The sequence below is a fragment of the Mchenga conophoros genome, linkage group LG18, assembly GCF_057382185.1.
Source record: "Mchenga conophoros isolate Kocher_MC1m ecotype Shallow Benthic linkage group LG18, M_conophoros_male_GT1.1, whole genome shotgun sequence".
NCBI classification, from domain to species: domain Eukaryota; kingdom Metazoa; phylum Chordata; class Actinopteri; order Cichliformes; family Cichlidae; genus Mchenga; species Mchenga conophoros.
Genome location: NC_140543.1, coordinates 566083 through 588090, shown reverse-complemented (window position 1 = coordinate 588090; position 22008 = coordinate 566083). Strand labels below are relative to the sequence as shown.

The 22008-nt window shown below is 45.0% G+C and overlaps 1 protein-coding gene across 1 annotated transcript; it reads left to right on the top strand.

Moving 5' to 3' along the window:
* The first annotated feature begins 5068 nt into the window (after positions 1-5068).
* Positions 5069-20559, top strand: riok1 (RIO kinase 1 (yeast)). The gene is made up of 17 exons (XM_085254249.1): positions 5069-5291; positions 5869-6034; positions 13633-13738; positions 14076-14145; positions 14230-14272; positions 14443-14535; positions 14612-14724; positions 16417-16497; positions 16707-16793; positions 18007-18144; positions 18217-18320; positions 18419-18525; positions 18614-18679; positions 18757-18873; positions 18951-19004; positions 19194-19304; positions 20313-20559. Exons 1-17 carry the CDS (start codon positions 5239-5241, stop codon positions 20421-20423), a joined length of 1620 nt encoding a protein of 539 aa, XP_085110375.1. The 5' UTR covers positions 5069-5238; the 3' UTR covers positions 20424-20559.
* Positions 20560-22008: the final 1449 nt, after the last annotated feature.

Genomic DNA, 22008 nt, shown 5'->3' with positions numbered 1-22008 from the left:
GGTCTAAAATGTCACTGTGTGTGCATGTGTGTGTTTTATGTATATGGATTATTTTAAATTATTACTCATGATATAACATTGTGCAGACATGGCTGGTAAGGACATGAGGAGGAAACAGTAGGAGCTGTGTGAGGCTACTAAAGGCAGTGCTATAACATTTTTCTGTCATCATTTTATTATAGATTAAGTGCAAGAGTTGTTAGGTGTGGATAATTAGATTATAGTTTATTGCAATAGCAAGTTGTGCCTTGTTCTCAGATAGACAGCAAGTGGAGAGTGATATATGAAATGATGGAAGGAAGAAGAGAAGCAAAGAGTGATTCACAGGCAGAGCCTAAATTATTTCTCACAGTTTTTTGTTGCCTTATGGTTCCAAGCGCTGTCACCAATCTTTGCATTTTGTTATTATCTCATGACACTTGTTTAATCAGCTACCATCTCTCCTGTGGACTTTTTAATGTCTACAGTCTCAGATCAACACAGCCCTGCCCTTCCCATATTAGATTCTTGATGAATGTGTGTTGTTGTTATTCAGCCTGGTTCAATGTGCCCCTTTTTAACTTTGAGCACCCGCCCCTTTAAACCTCTCTGCACGGCCCTGGTACTTAACACTCTAAACTGGTGTTTACTTAATTGCGGCACCTCTCCTTTGTCTCCTAGTAAACATAATTTAGGTGATCTGGGTAGGTTACAAAGTGTCCACCCCTGCAAATAATTCAGTACAGTGTTCCAAACTGGAAAAACCAGCGGGCATTCCCAGAGGGCATGTATCAGAGTACCTTTGGCTTTTTGGCATTTCCAACACAAGTCATCTCTACCAATCCCCATTCTATACAGCCTTGAAGGAGTATAATAGTATCTGTTAAGAATTTTGTATTGAATAAATTTTCCCCTGGCTTCCCTAATGTATAATCCATTGTTCGACAATATAGAATCCCATGTATCTTCATCCATTGTACGCCCTAGATCCCTTTCGCATACTTTTTTCAGGCTCTTATTTATATTGTTTTTAATCCATGGGCAAATATTATACCATTTCGCAGCTGTGCACAGAAATGGGGGTAGTAGCATGAAATTCTCTATCGAGTTACTTTCACATGTTATTGTAACTCCTCCTTTTAAACAGTTTCTTATTTGCAAATACTTCCAGAAATGACTGTTACCCTCTAAACAAAACTTTTTTTTAATATCCTCATACGACATGAAAACACCCCCTTCAAATAGGTCACTAACAGTTCTGATACCTCTTCTCACCATTGTGTCCAATAAACAGTCTGCTTACCAATTTTAATTTTAGGGTTATACCACAAGGAGGCATACTTCTGTACATATGGCACAAGTTTATATTTCTTATGCCCCTCCAACCACACCATTTTCGAAAATTTCAAAATAGGGTTTTGCGTCTGATTATTCACTTTTTGTGATAAAATATAAATTGGTGTGAATGGAGATGCAAGCTCTTGTTCTATTAAAATCCAGTCTATATTATTTTTCCCTGCCCAATGTTTGCCTAATCTAGCCATTTCAAAAGAGATACTATAATACTCTATATTGGGCAGGGCTAGTCCCCCTTCTTTCTTAGATTGGGACAGTCGATTTATGTTAATACGGGGTTTACCACCCTTCCAAAGAAAATCTTTTATCATATTATTGTAGCTTTGCAACATCCGTCGCGGGATACACATAGGCAGCATTCCTGTATAATAGTTGATGAGCGGTGCCACAACCATTTTAACTGTGTTCACTTTTCCCCACAATGTCAAATTTAGTTTACTCCATTTACCCAAGTTTTTATTGATCTTGTTTAATAATTTTCCCATACTGTTAGCCATAATATCCTCAATATTGGGGTCCAATTCAATTCCAAGATATTTCATTCCCTTGTCCACCCACTTAAAGTTAAAGCCCGATATTAAGTTATGACTGCAAGCCTGGGAAACTGGCATCGCCTCTGATTTATGCCAATTAATTTTGTACCCCGAAAACATTGAGTATGTATTAATCACCTCTAATAGTTTTGTGATAGAATTAGTTGGGTCTTGGTTTAATATCAGCACATCATCTGCATACAGGAATAATTTGTGTTCTCTGCCTCCCCCAAATACACCTTTAATCTCTGCATTTTCTCTGATTTGAATAGCTAATGGCTCTAAAAATATTATAAATAGCAATGGGCTTAAATTGCATCCTTGATGTGTTGATCTGGAAATACTAAAAAAAGGAGAAAGTACCCCATTTGTAAATACAGCTGCCTCTGGACCAGAATACATGGTTCTAATCCATCTGCAAAAATTGTCACCTATTCCAAACTTTTCCAGGGCTGTGAACAGAAAGTTCCACTCCACCCTATCAAAAGCTTTCTGTGCATCTAAAGATATAGCCAATACAGGATTTGTGTTATTTCTATTCAGCCACAGCAGGTGTAGTAATCTCCTCATATTATCAGAAGCAGATCTATTCTTGATAAACCCTACTTGATCTTGATGAATAATTTGTGGTATTACAACCTCCAACCTTGTTGCTAAAACTTTGGATAGAATTTTGCAATCCACATTGATTAAACTTATTGGTCTGTAATTACCTGGATCAGTTAAATCCTTGTCGCCTTTTGGAATTAGTGATATTACTGCCTGATTAAAACTTGCAGGGAGTCGTCCAAATTCAAAGGCTTCATGTAATACTTCAGTTAGAAAAGGACATAGCAAATCTATAAATTTATGGTAAAATTCTGCTGGGAATCCATCTATTCCTGGTGACTTCCCAGCTTTCATTGCACGGATAGCTTCTTTTACTTCTACCTCAGTTAGTGGAGTTTCCAATTTGTCCCTACCCTCTTGTGAGATTTTTGGTATTTTCATTTTATCAAAGTATGTACTCAGCAGATCCATACTTACTTTGTTATCGGACGTGTATAAATCTTGATAAAATATTTGAAAAATTGTGTTAATCTCTGAAGAAGATGTAACTAATTTATCATCCTTTTTAACTGCCGTAATAACATTCTGATTGTCCATTTGCTTAAGTTGTCTGGCTAATAGCCTGCCTGTCTTTTCACCATTCTCATAGAAATTAGTTTTAAGACGAAAGAGGGCATACTCTGCTTTTTTGTTATAAATTTTATGAAGATCATATTTAAGCTGGCAAATCTCTTTAAATTTATTATCATCAAATTTTCCTGCTAATTGTTTTTCCAATTTACTTATATTTTCCTCCAAAGTTTTTATCTTTTCCTTATCTTCTCTATTTTTCTTAGAACTATAGCCTATGCACTTTCCACGAATAAATGCCTTCAAAGCATCCCATACAATAGCCAGCCTGTCCGTAGATCCAACATTCACCTCTAAAAAATATCTTATATCCTCTTTTAGGGTTGATACAAATTTTTCGTCCTGCAATATGCTTGAGTTTAGTCTCCACCTACCCGTTCTGTTCTTTTCGACATTTAGATTTATGTGCAATTCTACTGGTGCGTGATCTGTTAAAGCAATCACACCAATGTCACAGTTTACTACTAAATTGACACATGATTTAGAAATCAAAAAATAATCTATTCGGGAATATGTCTTATGCGAATGAGAGTAAAAGGTGTATTCTCTTTCCATAGGGTGAACAAGCCTCCAAATATCTACCACACTGAGATCTTCTTTTAAAGCATCTATCGCTGTCCCAGTTCTAGTACTTGAAGTTGCATTAATGGCACTTCTATCAATATATTCATCCATCACATTATTAAAGTCTCCACCTAACAAGATCTGGCCCTTCATGTTCCCTAGCATCTTGTTAACCTCATCCATAAAATTAGGTTCATCCCTATTTGGGGCGTAAATATTGCACAGAACAACCTGAACTCCATTAATGAGAGCCTGCAGAGCCAACACTCGCCCGTCTTCATCCCGGCTTTCCTTCAATAATACAAAGTTTAGTCTTTTATTAATGAGTACCATGACACCACGACTCTTGCTTGATCTTGAGTTATGAAATACTTTCCCAACCCAATCCCTTTTTAATTTCAATGCTTCATTTTCATTCGCAAAATGCGTCTCCTGGATGTATGCAATATCAGCATTATGAGACTTGAGGTAGCTAAGCACTTTTTTTCTTTTGACTGGTGTGCCACAGCCATTTATATTCCATGACACAATATTAACGTCCACATTCCCCATGACTATGCCATGTTAAGGTATCTATAAGCCTTATATCTTCCAACCCATAACCATTTAACCTGTGCTGATAACCCTGCTTGAACCAGAACATAAGTTTAAACAAGAACAGTACCTCACCTATAGAATCTCTACCAAAAAAACAAAAAACAACGAACATAAAAAAAGAAATAGCGCCGTCCAAAAAAGGAACATGACAGCGCAAAAGCCCCGTGGGCAAAACTGTCTCTGGTCCGTGATGGTCCCGTGGACAGTGAACTGCTGTCCTCCTGCTGTCCCGTCGACACCCCAGGGAGCCCGCCCCCGTCTTATGAAATTATTAACGATGCGCTCCCATGCACGTAATTTAGCTTATTAACCCCTTACTCCACCACTTCCTGAAAGTTCTCACGCACGAATTTCTGGGGAGAAAAGCTTCCTCTGCGCCGCTCGCTCCGCGGTCATATCTTCATAAAATGACAAACGACAGTTCTCCCACAGTATTCCTTTCTTCTGTTTAGCGGTCATGATAACTTTTTGTCGTGCAGTGTAACGGAGAAATCTCACCAGCACGACTCGAGGTGACTGACCAGGTCCCAGGCGTGGTCTCGTACTTCTGTGGCATCTTTCCAGCTCATATTCCTCCCCTCGTAGACCTAGGCCATCCGCGAGTATCTTCATCACATAATCATTTATGCTGCCACCACTTTCCAGACCCTCTTCCAGACCGATAAGCCGAACATTCAGTAATTACAAATTATTGAATGTATGTAATTCTTTGTATTACACCCCCTGGCATATGTTAATTTTGTTCTGGTTGTATACATGTTCTGTATACTGTTTCTTAATAAAGTTTAATAATTGAAAAAAAAAAAAAAGGATTCCCAGAACACCTGTTGTTGGGTGAAAGCTAGATTACCGCGTGTGTGTGTTTGAGAGTGGGATCGGTAGATGTGATGTGACGTCATCCTCTGAGCCGCGCCGCTCTCCGTAGTCACGTGGTCGAACACGGAAGTGGCGTAAACACGAGGAGCGGCGCAGCACAGTCGGTCCAGAAGGTTCAGCGCTCACCTGTGCACGTGTAAGAGGCTTTGATGTCATGGCGGAGTCGGCGTGTGTACCTGGGCAGTTTGATGACGCGGAGGAGGACAGGTGAGTTCGTTTGTTTGTTTTGATAATGCGCTGTAAACAGTGAGGCTGTACCTGGCTAAATCACCATGGTAACGCGTCACCACTCCATAGCAGGATTCAGTCTTATCCAGGTAAGCTCAGGTGTAGCCTGGGTTTCAGCAGCTGATGCTCTGATGCTTTCATGTGTGAGCTTTTCTGTCGCGGTTACTGACGCACCTTACACACACACACACTCAGTGTAAGTCTCCATGGCCGTACTGTTGGTGTTTCAGTCCCATACAGAAACCAGCCTCTCACCATCAGGGCTTCTTGTTTCAGGCCAATATTTGCAGGTAAAATTCATTAATATTTACTACATAAATACAATCGACAGGCTTCAGGGCACAAGAACAGAACCACAACTTTAACCCACAGAGGAGCTCTGATAGCTTCACAGAGGGGACCAGTTCACAGCTCGGGCCTCTGCCTTCCTGACCATCGGGGCACCAGGGCTGCCTCCTCTTTCATCATTACATCTTGTTTGCTGTATGAGTAACTTTCGCAGAGATTTCAGCAGCTCTGACTGTGTTTTTGTTGTTTGTTTGTTTTTGTTCTGCAGTGTCAAATCAGTGGAGCTGACTCGCATCAGTGATGCACTGCCTTCATCAGAGCAGCAGGATTTCAGTGAGGAGGAGGAGGATGAGGATGATGATGAGGATGAGTGGGCCTGGAGCTCAGCAGCAGATCTGGCCAAAAGATATAACCAGGCAGCGGGTGGCTTTCAGGTAAGACAGGAAGTGAGTAGAGGTGGAAGAACCAACAGCCTTCCAGGTGTAAAAGGAGATCAGCTGATGATGTATGTGTTGAACGCCTGATTATGCAACAGAGGAGCTAACAGAGGAGCTAACACAGGAGCTAACAGGGACTAATAGAAGGACTAACAGAGGGGCTAACAGGGACTAACAAAGGAGCTAACACAGGAGCTAACAGAGGAGCTAACAGAGGAGCTAACAGGGACTAACAGAGGAGCTAACACAGGAGCTAACAGGGACTAATAGAAGGACTAACAGAGGGGCTAACAGGGACTAACAAAGGAGCTAACAGGGACTAATAGAAGTACTAACAGAGGGACTAACAGAGGAGCTAACAGGGACTAATAGAGTGGCTAACAGAGGGACTAACAGAGGAGCTAACAGGGACTAATAGAAGGACTAACAGAGGGACTAACAGAGGAGCTAACAGGGACTAATAGAGTGGCTAACAGAGGGACTAACAGAGGAGCTAACAGGGACTAATAGAAGGACTAACAGAGGGGCTAACAGAGGGACTAACAGAGGAGCTAACAGGGACTAACAAAGGAGCTAACAGGGACTAACAAAGGAGCTAACAGGGACTAATAGAAGGACTAACAGAGGGGCTAACAGAGGGACTAACAGAGGAGCTAACAGAAGGACTAACAGAGGAGCTAACAGGGACTAATAGAAGGACTAACAGAGGGGCTAACAGAGGGACTAACAGAGGAGCTAACAGAAGGACTAACAGAGTGGCTAACAGAGGGACTAACAGAGGAGCTAACAGAGGAGCTAACAGGGACTAACAGAGTGGCTAACAGAGGGACTAACAGAGGAGCTAACAGGGACTAATAGCAGGACTAACACAGGGGCTAACTGAGGAGCTAACTGAGGAGATGAGTAGTTCCTTGGAGGACTGTTTCTGTGCAAAGCTAACTGAACCTTGCGTTATATTAACATAATTATAAAATGATAGATAGATGGGAATACAAATATGTCTGTGAAGGTTCTCATGGGAATACAAACTTTAGTCTATCTTTGTTTATACAGCTTGAATCAGAATAAAAAGCATAGAAATAAAAACAAGTCTCTATTTCCTGTTGCCTACATTGTAGAGGGGGACTTTGTCTCCAAACAGGAATATGTGTACAGTCAGAGGTTAATGTGGATTCAGCAGGTGGAGGAACCTTTAAATCAGCTGTCATGTCTCAGTGTGGGGGAAAGACTGAAAGTCATTTCCACTGAGAGCTCCAGTAGTTTCTTAGTGTGCAGGCTGTGATCAGCTGACCTGCTGCTCTCTGTGGATGTACACACCTGGATTCATCCAGATTTGAGCAAATGTAAAATTCATATTGTTGAGTCGGGGTTCTTTCCATTTTAATTCATTACTTAAACATTTAATTATTTAATGGGCTATTTAATTATTTTTGGTACTCCTGGCCCTCCATACCTTGGTATAAGCTAACTGTGAGCATGAACCCACAGCCGCTGTGCAGCAGTCACACACTCTACTGTAAACCCATCAGTGCAGCGAACTCACCTGTTCATCCTGCAGAGGATTCTCATGCAGCCTTTAAATGACAGTCTGCCTCAGTTTGATTAGTAGCAGGTTTATGAACAAACACAATGTGACAGATTTAAAACCACGAGGACTTCCATGTGAGCTTTAAATGAGCGTCCTTCTTCCTCTCCTGTCCTTCTTTCTAATCTGTCTCCATCTCTGAGTGAAGTAGCTTTCTGTCTTTTCTCTCCCTGTCAAATACAGCAGCTGGACCTTTAGCTGCAACACACTGTGAGACAAACTGCATGTTTGTTGAGCTGATAAGTGTCAGCTAATAGAAATGAGCTGACAGCGTTGCTCCTCTTCTGTAGTGCTAGCTCGATGCCAAAGAGTGTGTGTGTGTGTGTGTGTGTGTGTGTGTGTGTGTGTGTGTGTGTGTGTGTGTGTGTGTGTGTGTGTGTGTGTGTGTGTGTGTGAAATCAAATCAAATCACTTTTATTGTCACATCACATGTGCAGGTACATTGGTACAGCACATGTGAGTGAAATTCTTGTGTGCGAGCTTCACAAGCAACAGAGTTGTGCAAAATACAATAATGTAAACAAGCAAAATACAAGAATGGCTACATCTGAAACTAATAAATATATGTACAATATATAATAGTATATGCATTTCTGGATGTGTATACTAAATATTTTTCTACGTGTGTGTGTGTGTGTGTGTGTGTGTACACATATTTTACAAATTAAATAGAGTAAACAATAAATAAAATATATAAAATAAAATATACAGAGTTGAATATGTGCAAAACAAGTGGCATTACTGTACAGTATGTAGTGCATAATGTTGAAGTTCCAGTAGTGAAGCTGAGGTGTCTATGACGTGTTCAGCAGTCTGATGGCCTGGTGGAAGAAGCTGTCTCTCAGTCTGCTGGTACGGGACCGGATGCTGCAGAACCTCCTTCCTGATGGAAGCAGTCTGAACAGTTTATGGCTGGGGTGACTGGAGTCCTTGATGATCCTCCCCGCTTTCCTCAGGCAGCGCTTCCTGTAGATGTCTTGGAGGGAGGGAAGCTCACCTCCAATTATCCGTTCAGAGCACCGCACTACTCGCTGGAGAGCTTTGCAGTTGTAGGCGGTGCTGTTGCCATACCAGGTGGTGATGCATCCAGTGAGGATGCTCTCAATGGCACAGTGATAGAAGGTCCTGAGGATGCGGGGGCTCATGCCGAATCTTTTCAGTCTCTTGAGAAAGAAGAGGCGCTGCTGCGCCTTCTTCACTGTTTTGTTTGTGTGTACTGACCACGTAAGATCCTCAGCCAGATGTACGCCAAGGAACCGGAAGCTGCTCACTCTCTCCACAGCAGCGCCGTTGATGGTGATGGGGGTGTGTACTTCTCTGCACCTCCGGAAGTCCACTATCAACTCCTTTGTCTTTGCGACGTTGAGGGTGAGATGGTTGTCTTGACACCAGTGGGTCAGGGCGCTGTCCTCCTCCCTGTAAGCCGTCTCATCACCGTTGGTGATAAGACCCACCACTGTAGTGTCGTCCGCAAACTTCACAATGATGTTGGAGCTGTTAGTGGCCGTGCAGTCGTAGGTGTAGAGTGAGTACAGGAGAGGGCTCAGTACACACCCCTGTGGAGCACCAGTGTTCATCTCCTCCACACATCACTCACTCACTTGGACACTAGAAGGGGGAATTATGTTAAAATGCTCTTCATAGACTACAGCTCTGCATTTAACACCATAATTCCCTCCACACTCACCACCAAGCTGGAGCATCTGGGACTCAGCTCATCTATGTGTCAGTGGATCTCCAACTTCCTAACTGGCAGACCACAGGCAGTAAGGATGGGCGGACATGTCTCAGCCTCCACCACTCTCAGCACTGGAGCCCCCCAGGGGTGTGTTCTGAGCCCCCTGCTGTACTCTTTGTACACATATGACTGTGTGGCCACTACCAGCTCCACCACCATCATCAAGTTTGCTGACGACACCGTCGTGGTGGGCCTGATCTCTGATAACAACGAGACGGCCTACCTGAAGGAGATTAGGAATCTGGAGAACTGGTGCCAGAGGAACAACCTCCTTCTAAACGTCAGTAAGACAAAGGAGCTGATAGTGGACTTCAGCACTAAGCAGGAGAGGAACTACCAGACCCCCGTCATCAACGAGTGCCCAGTGGAGAGAGTGGACAGCTTCAAATACCTCGGAGTTCACATCACGCAGGACCTGTCATGGTCCTGTCACATCAACACCGTGGTGAAAAAGGCCCGACAGCGTCTCTACCACCTCAGACGCTTGAGAGACTTCCAACTGCCCTCCAAGGTGCTCAGGAACTTTTACTCCTGCACCATAGAGAGCATCCTGACGGGAAACATCTTAACCTGGTTCGGGAACAGCACCATGCAGGACAGACGAGCTCTACAGAGGGTTGTGCGATCAGCTGAGCGCACCATCCGCTCCGAGCTCCCTGACCTGCACTCAATCTACAGCAGGCGGTGCTGGACCAAGGCCAGGAAGATGGTGAAGGACCTCAGCCATCCCAACAACAGACTGTTCTCTCTGTTGAGGTCAGGAAAGCGATTCCGCTCCCTGAAGACCAACACAGAGAGACTGAGGAGGAGCTTCTTCCCGCAGGCGATACGGTCTCTCAATCACACCACCACACAGTACTGACCCACACATATGGTTCTTACACACACACTGGACTTTCTGGACTTTGGTTTTGCACAACACTGGTCACTATATTCTTCATTTCCAGTTAATACTTGTACAGCTGCTGTTATTGTGTATATATTTATTTATATTTAGATTTCTTCATACATTCTTATATAGTTCTATATTGTGTATTTTGTATTTTGTTGTACAGTTATTTTATTTTCAACTTTAATTTATATATTTTATCTTATTCTTCCCAGTTAAATTTACCCTTCATTCTAATTTGTGTTGTACAGTTATTTCATTTTTAACCTTAATTTATATTCTATTCCTTCATAGTTAAATTTACCCTTTTTAATTTTTCATATTTATTTCCTATCTTATTCATAGCCTTTCCTTTTTTGTTCTCTTTAGGTCACGAGCAGTTGTCCAAGCATTTCACTACATATCGTACTGTGTATGACTGTGTACGTGACAAATAAAATTTGAATTTGAATTTGGGGGATGAGGTGATGCTGCCCAGTCTGACCACCTGGCGTCTGTCAGACAGGAAGCTAAGGATCCAGCTGCAGAGGGAGCTGCTCAGTCCTAGATCCTGCAGTTTCCTGTCCAGCTTCGAGGGAACGATGGTATTGAATGCTGAGCTGTAATCTACAAACAGCATCCTCACATACGTGTCTCTCTTCTCCAGGTGTGACAGGGCAGTGTGTAGTGTCAGGGCTATGGCATCATCAGTGGACCTGTTGTGGCGGTATGCAAACTGTAGAGGGTCCAGTGAGTCGGGTGGTGCAGAGCAGATGAAGTCCCTGACCAGCTTCTCGAAGCATTTGCTTACGATGGGGGTCAGGGCTACAGGTCGCCAGTCGTTCAATGAGGAGATGGTGGAGGATTTGGGTACAGGGACGATGGTGGCCATTTTGAAGCAGGCTGGGACTACAGACAGAGAGAGGGAAAGGTTGAAGATGTGCGTGAACACTCCAGCCAGCTGAGCCGCGCATGACTTGAGGACGCGGCCGGGAATCCCGTCCAGACCAGTAGCTTTGCGTGCGTTCACCTTCCTGAAGCACTTCCGCACATCCTCCTCAGACACAGTGTGCGCCCTGACGTCATCCACGGTGCGCACACTGTCCGGTCTCATGGTGTTCGCTGTGTCGAATCTAGCGTAGAATACGTTTAGATCCTCACACAGAGAGGCCGTGGTCTGCGGTGTGCTGGTTTTCCCTCTAAAGTCTGTGATCGTGTTTAGTCCCTGCCACATACTCCGAGGGTTGTCAAACTGTTGCTCCACCCTGTCCCTGTACTCACGTTTGGCTGCTTTGATCGTCTTCCGGAGTTGGTAATGTGCGTGTTTGTAGTCCGATGTGTTCACGGAGGCAAAGGCGGTGTTCCGTGCCGCGCGAACATCTCCGTTAATCCAGGGTTTTTGATTTGGGAAGGATTTGACTGTTCTGGATGGGACGACATCTTCCACGCATTTCCTGATAAATCCACAGACTGAGTCTGTGTATTCATCAATGTCCCTAGCAGCCACATGAAACATTTCCCAGTCCGCGTGATCAAAACAGTCCCGCAGCGCAGACTCCGATTGGACCGTCCAACAGTGCACCGCCCTCCGGGTTGGAGCTTCCTGTTTCAGCTTCTGCCTGTAGGTGGGCAGGAGCAGGATGGAGCGGTGATCTGATTGGCCGAATGGGGCGCGGGGGAGGGCTTTGTACGCATCCCGGAAAGAGGTGTAGCAGTGGTCGAGTAGCCGATCTCCACGAGTGTTAAAGTGGATGTGTTGATGGAGTTTGGGTGAGACTTTCTTCAGGTTTCCCTTATTAAAGTCTCCGGCTGTGATAAACGCTGCCTCTGGGTGTGCGGTTTCCTCGCTGCTGATCGCGCTGTACAGTTCCCTGAGTGCACGGTCAGTGTCGGCTTGTGGGGGAATGTAAACAGCCGTAATAATCACTGCTGTAAATTCCCTCGGTAGCCAGAATGGCCGGCACTTAATCATCAGGTACTCCAGGTCCGGTGAGCAGAAGGATTTGACCGGGTGCACGTTCGCATAATCACACCAGCTGTTGTTGATCATGAAACACACACCACCGCCTCTGCTTTTCCCAGTAAGATCCTGTGACCTGTCCGCGCGGTGCACAGAGAACCCCGGCAGTTGTATTGCGGAGTCCGGTACCTTGTCCGATAGCCAGGTTTCTGTGAGGCAGATCATGCAGCAGTCCCGCATCTCTCGCTGGAATGAGATCCGTGCCCGAAGCTCGCACAGCTTGTTCTCCAGAGACTGCACATTAGCCAGTAATAAACTGGGTAACGGTGGTCTGTAAGTGCGCCGTCTCAGTCGAACCAGAACGCCAGATCTTCTCCCTCTGCGTCGGCGTTTGCGGCCTCCAGGGCCAGAGAACAAAGGCGTCTCAGGTGAGATGAATGGGGGGTCTGCAAACGGAGCGTCCGTGTTGCAAAACTTGAACTCCGGAAAGTTATAAGAAAGACCGTCTTTTATGTCCAGTAAGGTTTGTCGGTCGTACACAAGGAGACAAGTGCTGCTCGTGAAAAAATAAAGGAAAAGTAAAATTAAACACAGAAGAAAGCCGTTGCTTGGGGGAGCTCGCGACGAGGCTGCCATACTCGGCGCCATCTTGTTCTTGTATCTCAAATTCAAATTTTTTTATTTGTCACGTACACAGTCATACACAGTACGATATGTAGTGAAATGCTTGGACAACTGCTCGTGACCTAAAGAAAACAAAAAAGGAAAAGGCTATGAATAAGAAAGGAAATAAATATGAAAAATTAAAAAGGGTAAATTTAACTAAGAAGGAATAAAATATAAATTAAGGTTAAAAATGAAATAACTGTACAACACAAATTAGAATGAAGGGTAAATTTAACTGGGAAGAATAAGATAAAATATATAAATTAAAGTTGAAAATAAAATAACTGTACAACAAAATACACAATATAAGATAAGATAAGATAAGATAAGATAAGATAGAACTTTATTAATCCCTCGGGTGGGTTCCTCTGGGAAATTCGATTTCCAAAAAAGCACAGCACCGACAGAAGTTACAGAGTTATACACACACACATATATATATAAATACAGAGACAATATAAATAAAATATACGAAGGGGATAAATAGAATAAATAGGAATAAAAATAAAAATAAAAATACAAGTGAAATATAGAACTATATAAGAATGTATGAAGAAATATAAATAAATATATACACAATAACAGCAGCGTGATTTAAGTAATGAAGTGAAACAATGTCCAGAAAGTCCAGTGTGTGTGTAAGAACCATATGTGTGGGTCAGGACTGTGTGGTGGTGTGATTGAGAGACCGTATCGCCTGCGGGAAGAAGCTCCTCCTCAGTCTCTCTCTGTGTGTGTGTGTGTGAGACGTTATAACCTGAGTTATTTTTGTGCACAGAGTCTCCGACTGCAGTCCAACAGACAGAATCCGTCCAATAAGAAGCTGCCGTCATCAACGCCATCTGACAAAGCTCTGAGGAAATATGAACACAAGATCAACCTGGGTAAGAAACACACACACAAAATGCAGATTTTGGTCCTCACAAAGATGGCTAGACAGGAACATACTCACACACAGCTTTTTAGTTTCGTGAAGCTCTTAAACGACATCGATGTGGCATTTCATCCGCCTTTCAGAGCGACCTGTCTGCTCACAGCTGATTGTCAGTATTGATTGTATTGATTGATCACCTGCACCCAACGGCCTGCTATAAGCCGCTGTGGAGGTCTGGAGCCAGTGAAGCATCATCGAGTCTGCGTCTCTGGTCCAACGTCGGTGTAGGCTTTGTAGTTATGATCAGGAATCGATTGAATCGACTGATCGTCTTTGTTTTCCGGCAGACAAACTGAACTACGCAGACTCAGTGATCAATAAAGTGACGACGATGCAGAAACAGAGAGAAGCCGACACGTGAGTGTGAGAGCAGCTGATGATGCTGCCATCAGCCGTGGTGTTCCTGCTGTGACTCACATCCTGATTGGCTTCTCTCCACAGGTACAGAGTGAGGGACAAATCAGATCGAGCCACAGTGGAACAGGTGAGTTCCTGTAGCGGCTCTGGCCTACAATCTAGAGCACCTCGAGGCGACTGTTGTTGTGATGCGATGCTACCACTTTTACTGAGTTCTTTAGGAAAGAAATGCCAGGAGGTGAAAGATAATCAATAAGGTGAAGATCAATAAGCAGCTGATGCTTTCTTCTTCTTCAGGTGTTAGACCCTCGAACTCGAATGATTCTCTTTAAGATGCTGAGTCGAGGAATTATCTCCGAGATCAACGGCTGCATCAGCACCGGGAAGGAGGTCAGACCATTCACTAATCGCTCGATCAATGCGCTGAACAGTTACACGTGCGCTGATCAATACTCGTCCCTCTCAGGCAAACGTTTATCACGCCAGCACAGCAGCCGGGGACAGCAGAGCCATCAAGATCTACAAGACGTCCATCCTGCTGTTCAAAGACCGCGATAAGTACGTCAGCGGGGAGTTCAGGTGAGTCCGGCACCACAGAAGAAGAGCGCTCAGGTACACCACGAGCACTTCCTGTTGCCTCCAGGTACAGCAGGAGACTCCTTCAGGAACAGTTTGTCCTGTTGGACAAACTGGCAGGTCCTGATGGAATACATGGAAAGGTTCTCAGAGCATGTGCTGACGAACTGACCGGAGTCTTCACTAAAATCTTCAACCTTTCCTTGTCATCAAACACCGTCCCGCCCTGCCTCAAAACCTCCACCATCATCCCCATCGCCAAGAAGACAGCTGTGGCCAGCCCAAATGACTACAGGCCTGTTGCACTTACGCCTGTAGTGATGAAGTGCTTTGAGAGACTGGTCTGTCAGCACATCAGGGCCGGTCTGCCTCCCACTCTGGACCCCCACCAATTTGCCTACAGGACAAATCGATCCACCGAGGACGCTATCACCATAGCACTCCACACTGCGCTGAGTCACCTGGAGCACCGAGGAAGCTATGTGAGAATGCTCTTTCTGGACTTCAGCTCAGCATTCAATCATATCATCCCGGAGATCCTGGTCCAGAAACTGTCTCACCTGGGACTCTCCACCCCATCTGCCTCTGGATCAAGGACTTCCTGACAAATAGACCACAGTCTGTCAGACTCGGCCCCCACCGGTCCAGCACCATCACACTCAGCACCGGGTCTCCACAAGGATGTGTTTTGAGTCCCCTCCTGTTTACGCTCTACACATCCGACTGCTCCCCTACCCATCTCTCAAACACCATCATAAAGTTCGCGGATGACACCACAGTGGTTGGACTCATCTCAAGGGGGGATGAGTCGGACTACAGAGATGAGGTCAACAGACTGACTGAGTGGTGTTCAGTTAACAACCTCCAACTGAACACCACGAAAACTAAAGAACTTATCTTGGACTTCAGGAAGGGCAGAGCAGACCCGGCCCCACTTTACATTCACGGGAGCTGTGTGGAGAGGGTACAGTCCATGAGGTTTCTGGGCGTGCAGATATCTGATGACCTCTCCTGGACTGCAAATACCACGGCGGTGGTAAAAAAGGCCCAGCAGCGTCTCCACTTTCTGAGAGTGCTCAGGAGGAACAACCTGGAGGAGAGGCTGCTGGTGACATTTTACAGAGCCACCATAGAGAGCATCCTAACGTACGGCATAACAACATGGTATGCAGGGTGCTCAGCTGCGGACAGGAAAGTACTGCAGAGGGTCATCAACACAGCCCAGAAGATCACTGGCTGCTCTCTGCCCAGCCTGGAGGTCACTGCAAACTCTCGGTACCTCAGCAGAGCTGGCAATATCATCAAGGACCACTCTCACCCCAGCAACCAACTGTTTGAACTATTACCGTCAGGCCGACGGTACAGGTCACATAAAACCAGGACAAACAGATTCAGGGATAGCTTCTTTCCCAGAGCTATCACCGTAGTAAATAAGCACAAAAACAAGTGAACCTGCTTAGCTATACCATACCATCACTGCCATTATATTATGCTGCTATTCTGTATATATCGTACTTACTATTGTTTGAGTACTTGCGATTGTTTTTTTGTACTTTTTATATTTTACATTTATATTTATTATTTATCTTGCACCAAGGGAGTGGCACTCCAATTTCGTTGTACTCTGTACAATGACAATAAAGGCTATTCTATTCTATTCTATTCTATTCTATTCTATTCTATTCTATTCTGCAGGTTCCGTCATGGGTACTGTAAAGGAAACCCCCGGAAGATGGTGAGAACATGGGCAGAGAAGGAGATGAGGAACCTCATCAGGTCAGAACCTTTGTAACCACACCCAGAACCAAACAGAACTGGTTCTGACTGGTAGAACCCAGTAAAGCCTGTGTCAAGCGTTAGAGATGCTCTTACTGATAACATGGACCCGCTCTGATTGCATAACCTGTTAAAAACATGGAACCTGTCCCGTTGTCAGAACTTGTTCGGATTGCTAGAACCCAGTAGAACTCGTGTGTGTGTTTCAGGCTGCAGACGGCGGGAATCCCGAGCCCAGAACCTCTCCTCCTCAGAAGCCACGTTCTGCTGATGGGGTTCATTGGAAAAGACAACGTGTAAGTATCGGTCCGATTAATAATCGATCACATCAGCAGAGTCTTACGCTGACTTTAAGGTGATTTTACAGGTTTTTTTGACACTTTTTATTTATTTAGGAACATTTTTATGCAACAAGATAAAATAGAAAAAGAAAAAACAGAAACAGTATGAGGTCATGGGAAGATAACATACGCCCGTACATACATCTGCACATCCACACATACATACGTCAGCAAGTCTGCATTACTAATTCTATGCATCAAAGGGCGCTGCCACAAGCTGTAAAGTCCAGCCATTTTCTCCACCGTCTCCTTCCCAAATCTCCCTGCAGTCGCAGAGTGAAAGTCATACATTCCATCAATTTGACGTCTTCCACTATAGAGGTAAAAAGTGTTACAGTGGGAGGATCTCTACAGAGCCAGCGTTTTGTTATGGCCTTCTTCGCAGAAGCCAAGAGAACTTTCAGAAGATAAACATCATCTGCAACTAAATCGTCTGTAAAATATCCCAGATACAATGAGGTAAATGTACGAGACACGTGGAATCCCAACACCTCTGTAATTATCTTTATAACTTCCGTCCAGAAGGGTCGTATGAGTGGGCAGGACCAGAATACATGACCGTAATCAGCCACGACTTCCCCACAACTCCTCCAGCAAAACGCAGGTGTAGCACTGAATTTAGACTTCTGTTTAGGCGTTATGAAATAGCGTATAATGTTCTTCCAGCAGAAGTCCCGCCACATGTTGGAGTTAGTCGTGGTAAACTGTGTCTCCCAGATCCGTGCCCACCCATCTTCTGTAATCACAATGTCCATTTCTTTTTCCCATTTCTGCTTTATGTAAATCGTTGAGTTCCCTTTGAGCTTAGTCAGACATTTGTACAATTTACTTATCAAGGCTCTGTTACTCCCAGAGTCATAAGCATCAATGAAAATATTAACAATCGAGAAGTCTCCACGGACACAGCTCTTCAGTCTTTTGCAAGTATCAAAAAAAGTCTTGTTTCTCGAGGTCGTAAGTCTTGCATAGGGTATCAAAAGCCATAATTTTAGATTCTACAATAACCAAACACCCAGCAGTGATTCCATGCCACACCCATGGTTCAAATCTACTATCGTGGGAAGCAGGTAAAAAATCAGGGTCATACGCTGGCCACCTCAGAAGTTTTATCTCTTCCTGGAGTTGTGTTCTCCTTTATTCATCGCTGTCTCTTTCATTCATGGGACAGTCCAGCCCCTCTGCTGAAGAACGCCTCACTTTCGGAGTCGAAGGCTCGGGAGCTCTACCTGCAGGTCATACAGAACATGAGGAAGATGTTTCAGGAGGCTCGACTCGTCCACGCCGACCTCAGCGAGTTCAACATGCTGTGAGTTGACTCTTTCAAAGTAAACTTCCTGTGGACCCTTCGGTGTGTTTGATGTATTTCGGCTGTCTGCAGGTATCACAACGGAGACGCTTACATCATTGATGTGTCGCAGTCGGTGGAGCACGATCATCCTCACGCCCTGGAGTTCCTGCGGAAGGACTGCAGCAACATCAATGGTGAGAGGGGTTCTTTCAGAATAACAGGTGAAAGTGAAGAGCAGGTTCTTCTGAAGATGTCGTGCTCTGGCCTCTGACTGCGCTGTCTTCTTTCCCAGAGTTCTTTGTGAAGCACGGCGTGGCTGTGATGACAGTCAGGGAGCTCTTTGACTTCATCACTGACCCGTCCATCACCAGCCAGAACATTGACCAGTACCTGGACAAGGTGCTAACAGCTGCACGGGTCATGTTTTTGCAAGAACGTGCAGAACTTGTTTGATTGACACTTATCGCACTTCTCTCTGATTGTTCAGGCGATGGTGATTGCAGCTGAGAGGACGTCGGAGGAGCGATCGAGTCAGGATGGTGTGGACGAGGAGGTGATGCCTCACAGCTGCTTACACTGATGAGTTTGCCCTTTCTGAGCCAGTCTCACTTCTGACCTCTGACCCCTCAGGTGTTTAAAAAGGCCTATATCCCCCGTACTCTGACTGAGGTGAGTCATTACGAGCGTGACGTCGACCTGGTGAGGACGCAGGAGGAAGAGTCGGCCATCAGTGGACAGAATGACAATGTAAGACCACGAACTCGATGATGCTGATGATGGTGATGATGATGCCGATGATGATGAAGGTATTTTGTGTCTCTCAGATCCTGTATCAGACGCTGACAGGGCTGAAGAAGGACCTCTCTGGAGTTCAGACGGTACGTCACACGTCAGGCGGCCCTTAGCGTAGCGTGGGCGTGGAGTATTTTAGGAGGAAGGTCTTGCTCTGTGGCCGCCATCTTAAAACCCCTCTAGGCAGTTAAACAGCTCCACAGCGAGGAGAGCTGATCAGATCCTGAAAGGGCCTCAACAGCTCAGGTGATCTCACCTGTCTGGTGTCTCCTCAGGTTCCCGCTCTCCTGGAGGACGACTGCTCCTCCTCACAGGAAGAGGAGGAAGAAGAGGAGGAAGAAGAGGAGGAGGAGCAGCAAAGTGAGGATGCTCAGATGGACAGAAAGGTGAAGCAGCAGCAGCGGTGTTCGGGGTTTATCTGTTTGTGCAGCTGGCTCTTCTGTTCGACAGAAGGAAGGTTAGAATTAGCTAAGACAGCTGGGGCGAGTGTTTCGCCGTCAGGTGCAGCTGACTGTGGGGTGTGTCGACACCCTGCTGGGTGGGCGGAGGTTTGCACACCCAAGATTGTGAAAGCGACAACTCGAGATTGAGACGATGTCCACCAAAAATGTCTAACGAGTTTGAAGTGACTGTGAATTCAAGGTCAGAGGCCAGTTTTCTGATGTCACCTGGGATTTTACAAACGATACCGGAGCTGAACGTACCAGCAGGCTAGGAGGGGTTGCTCCGCCCACTGCCAGCAAGGTTAAACTGCTGACAGCCTGAAGGTCTGCGGCGCCTCCGTTTGTCAGAGAGAGGCTGAGCGTGTTTACGGGTCCAGCACTGATCAATGGCAGATGATGATCAGTTTTTGCTTCAGGGCTTCGTTTGAACTCGTAGCGCTCTGTGATCGTCATGGAAACATGACTAAAAATAGACCTGCAGTAGAAGCGTGTCTATGAGTGGCGTGTGACAAGCCCACAAACACACTGATGACACGGCAGCAGCAGTGATGTCATCATTTAATGAGTCTGTCTACACACGGTGAAGAGCAAAGAGGCGGAGCTTAAATGGCACGTAAATACAATCAAAGGGTGTTTCTGAGAAGTGTGAGTCTTCTTCTCCTCTTCAGTGTTTGCCTCCTGCGTGTGGAGCAGCCAACGCTTTGTGGCACATGTACAAACACAAGGCCGATTACAGGCGTAGCTGGAGGAGTAAATAACAAACGCACATACAGAGCTACATACAGGAAGCAGCAGGAGCAGGTTACTGCTCAGAAAACGTGGTTCAAACCGTCTTTCTGAGCACTGGGAACTGTCATGTTATTAATAAGAAGATGGCTGCTGCAGCAGGTCAGAGGTCAAAGTGTTGTGCGCGTCGTTCCTGACGTCACGTCTCGCCATGTTTCCTTTCAGGAGAGGAAGAAGATGGTGAAGGAGGCTCAGCGAGAGAAACGTCGAACCAAAGTACCCAAGCACGTGAAGAAGAGGAAGGAGAAGGTGGCCAAGACGAAGAAGGGCAGATGATGAGTGCCTCCTGCCTCAACCTCCACCTAACAGCCAATCACCAGCGAGCAGAGCTGAGAGCCGCTGCAAGTGAACTTTATGAACAACAGAAACTTTATTTGTACAAATTAACAGAATAAAGATTTTTTTCCCATGATGGTGTTGTCTTTGCAAGAGTCATGTGACCAAACTGCTCTCTGATTATTCATTGGTTGAAGCCCCACCCCCTCGCTGGGTTTGGTCTATAAATAAAGTCCTCCCCACCCTCTTCCTCTGACTCCTCCCCTTCTGCATCGATTAGTCATAAGTGGTGAGAGCTGGATTTGCCATGGCGAAGGAAGATGAGTCATGTGCGGGAACAGTGTTGGGAAAACTTAAGCCGCTGTGAGATGAGCTGGATCAGCCTGAATCTGTGATCCGGATTCACCTTGGACCCGCCCCTCCGTCCAGGTGAACTCGGACCCGGTTTGTGGATCCAAGTTGACCTGCTGAGGCTGATTAAGGTGATACTCAGGTGCTTTAAAATGCAGTCTGACATCATTTGATGACTGGATCTCAGTCTGCCATCACATGTGAGCATGAAATGTAATCAGATTACAGTTGGGCTGTCTGCTTTTAAAGCGTAAACTATATTTATGCCAGCTGTAGCAGAGCCTGTGCTTTAAACTCAGTCATGTGACAGGGCTGTCAGTGTTTAGCCCCTCCCTTCAATGACGCCTCTTTACACCTGAAGGTAAAAAAAAACCTTTCAGATAGGACTCGGAGGTCCTACAGGAAGTCCTTCCTCCGGCTGTCATAAACACTACACTACCCATAATCCTCACACTCAGCTAATTCTCCCTAAACAGTCTGAATGGCCCAGAGGAAGCCCTCTATAATTCTGCTGCTATGGCACCAGCCATGAAGCGCAGACATGAAGAGAAATGCACTCTGGGAGTCGTAGGCTGAACCTCCAGAGTCTGTCTGCCCCCAAGCTTCTCACACACAGGCTGTATCCAGTGTTGGTCAAGTTACTTGAAAAAAGTAATCAGTAACTAATTACTGATTACTTCCCCCAAAAAGTAATCCCGTTACTTTACTGATTACTTATTTTCAAAAGTAATTAATTACTTAGTTACTTAGTTACTTTTTAAAAACACGATTTACAACCTGAATAGGTGATAAAGCGATAGATCTTTCAGCCCAATATTACTTTTTCTGCATAATCCATCATACAAAATGTAATCAAATGGAAAAGTCTCTTTTTTTTTAACTTGTTTTATTAGTTTTAATCTTTTAACTTTATGCATGAAGCAAAAATGTAATTATATGCAACATTCTCTGACTGGAAGAAATTAGTTTAACATTTAAACCTATTTTCTGCACATAATATAAAATATTTTTTGTGTTTACACTCAGTCTTTCAAATAGATGCAAGTAAAACACAGCAGAAAATAAATAAAGTCAAAGAATCAGCGGTCCTGTTGCTCTATTTTCACCTGTAAAGCGGGAGTGGTGTAGGCGGAGGTTTACCCTGGTGCAGGTGTGCCGCGGTCAGTGGAAGAATCCGTGAGTTTCTCTGTGAGTTTCCCATTACGTCGTAGCTACTCGGTGCTTGTTTGGAAGT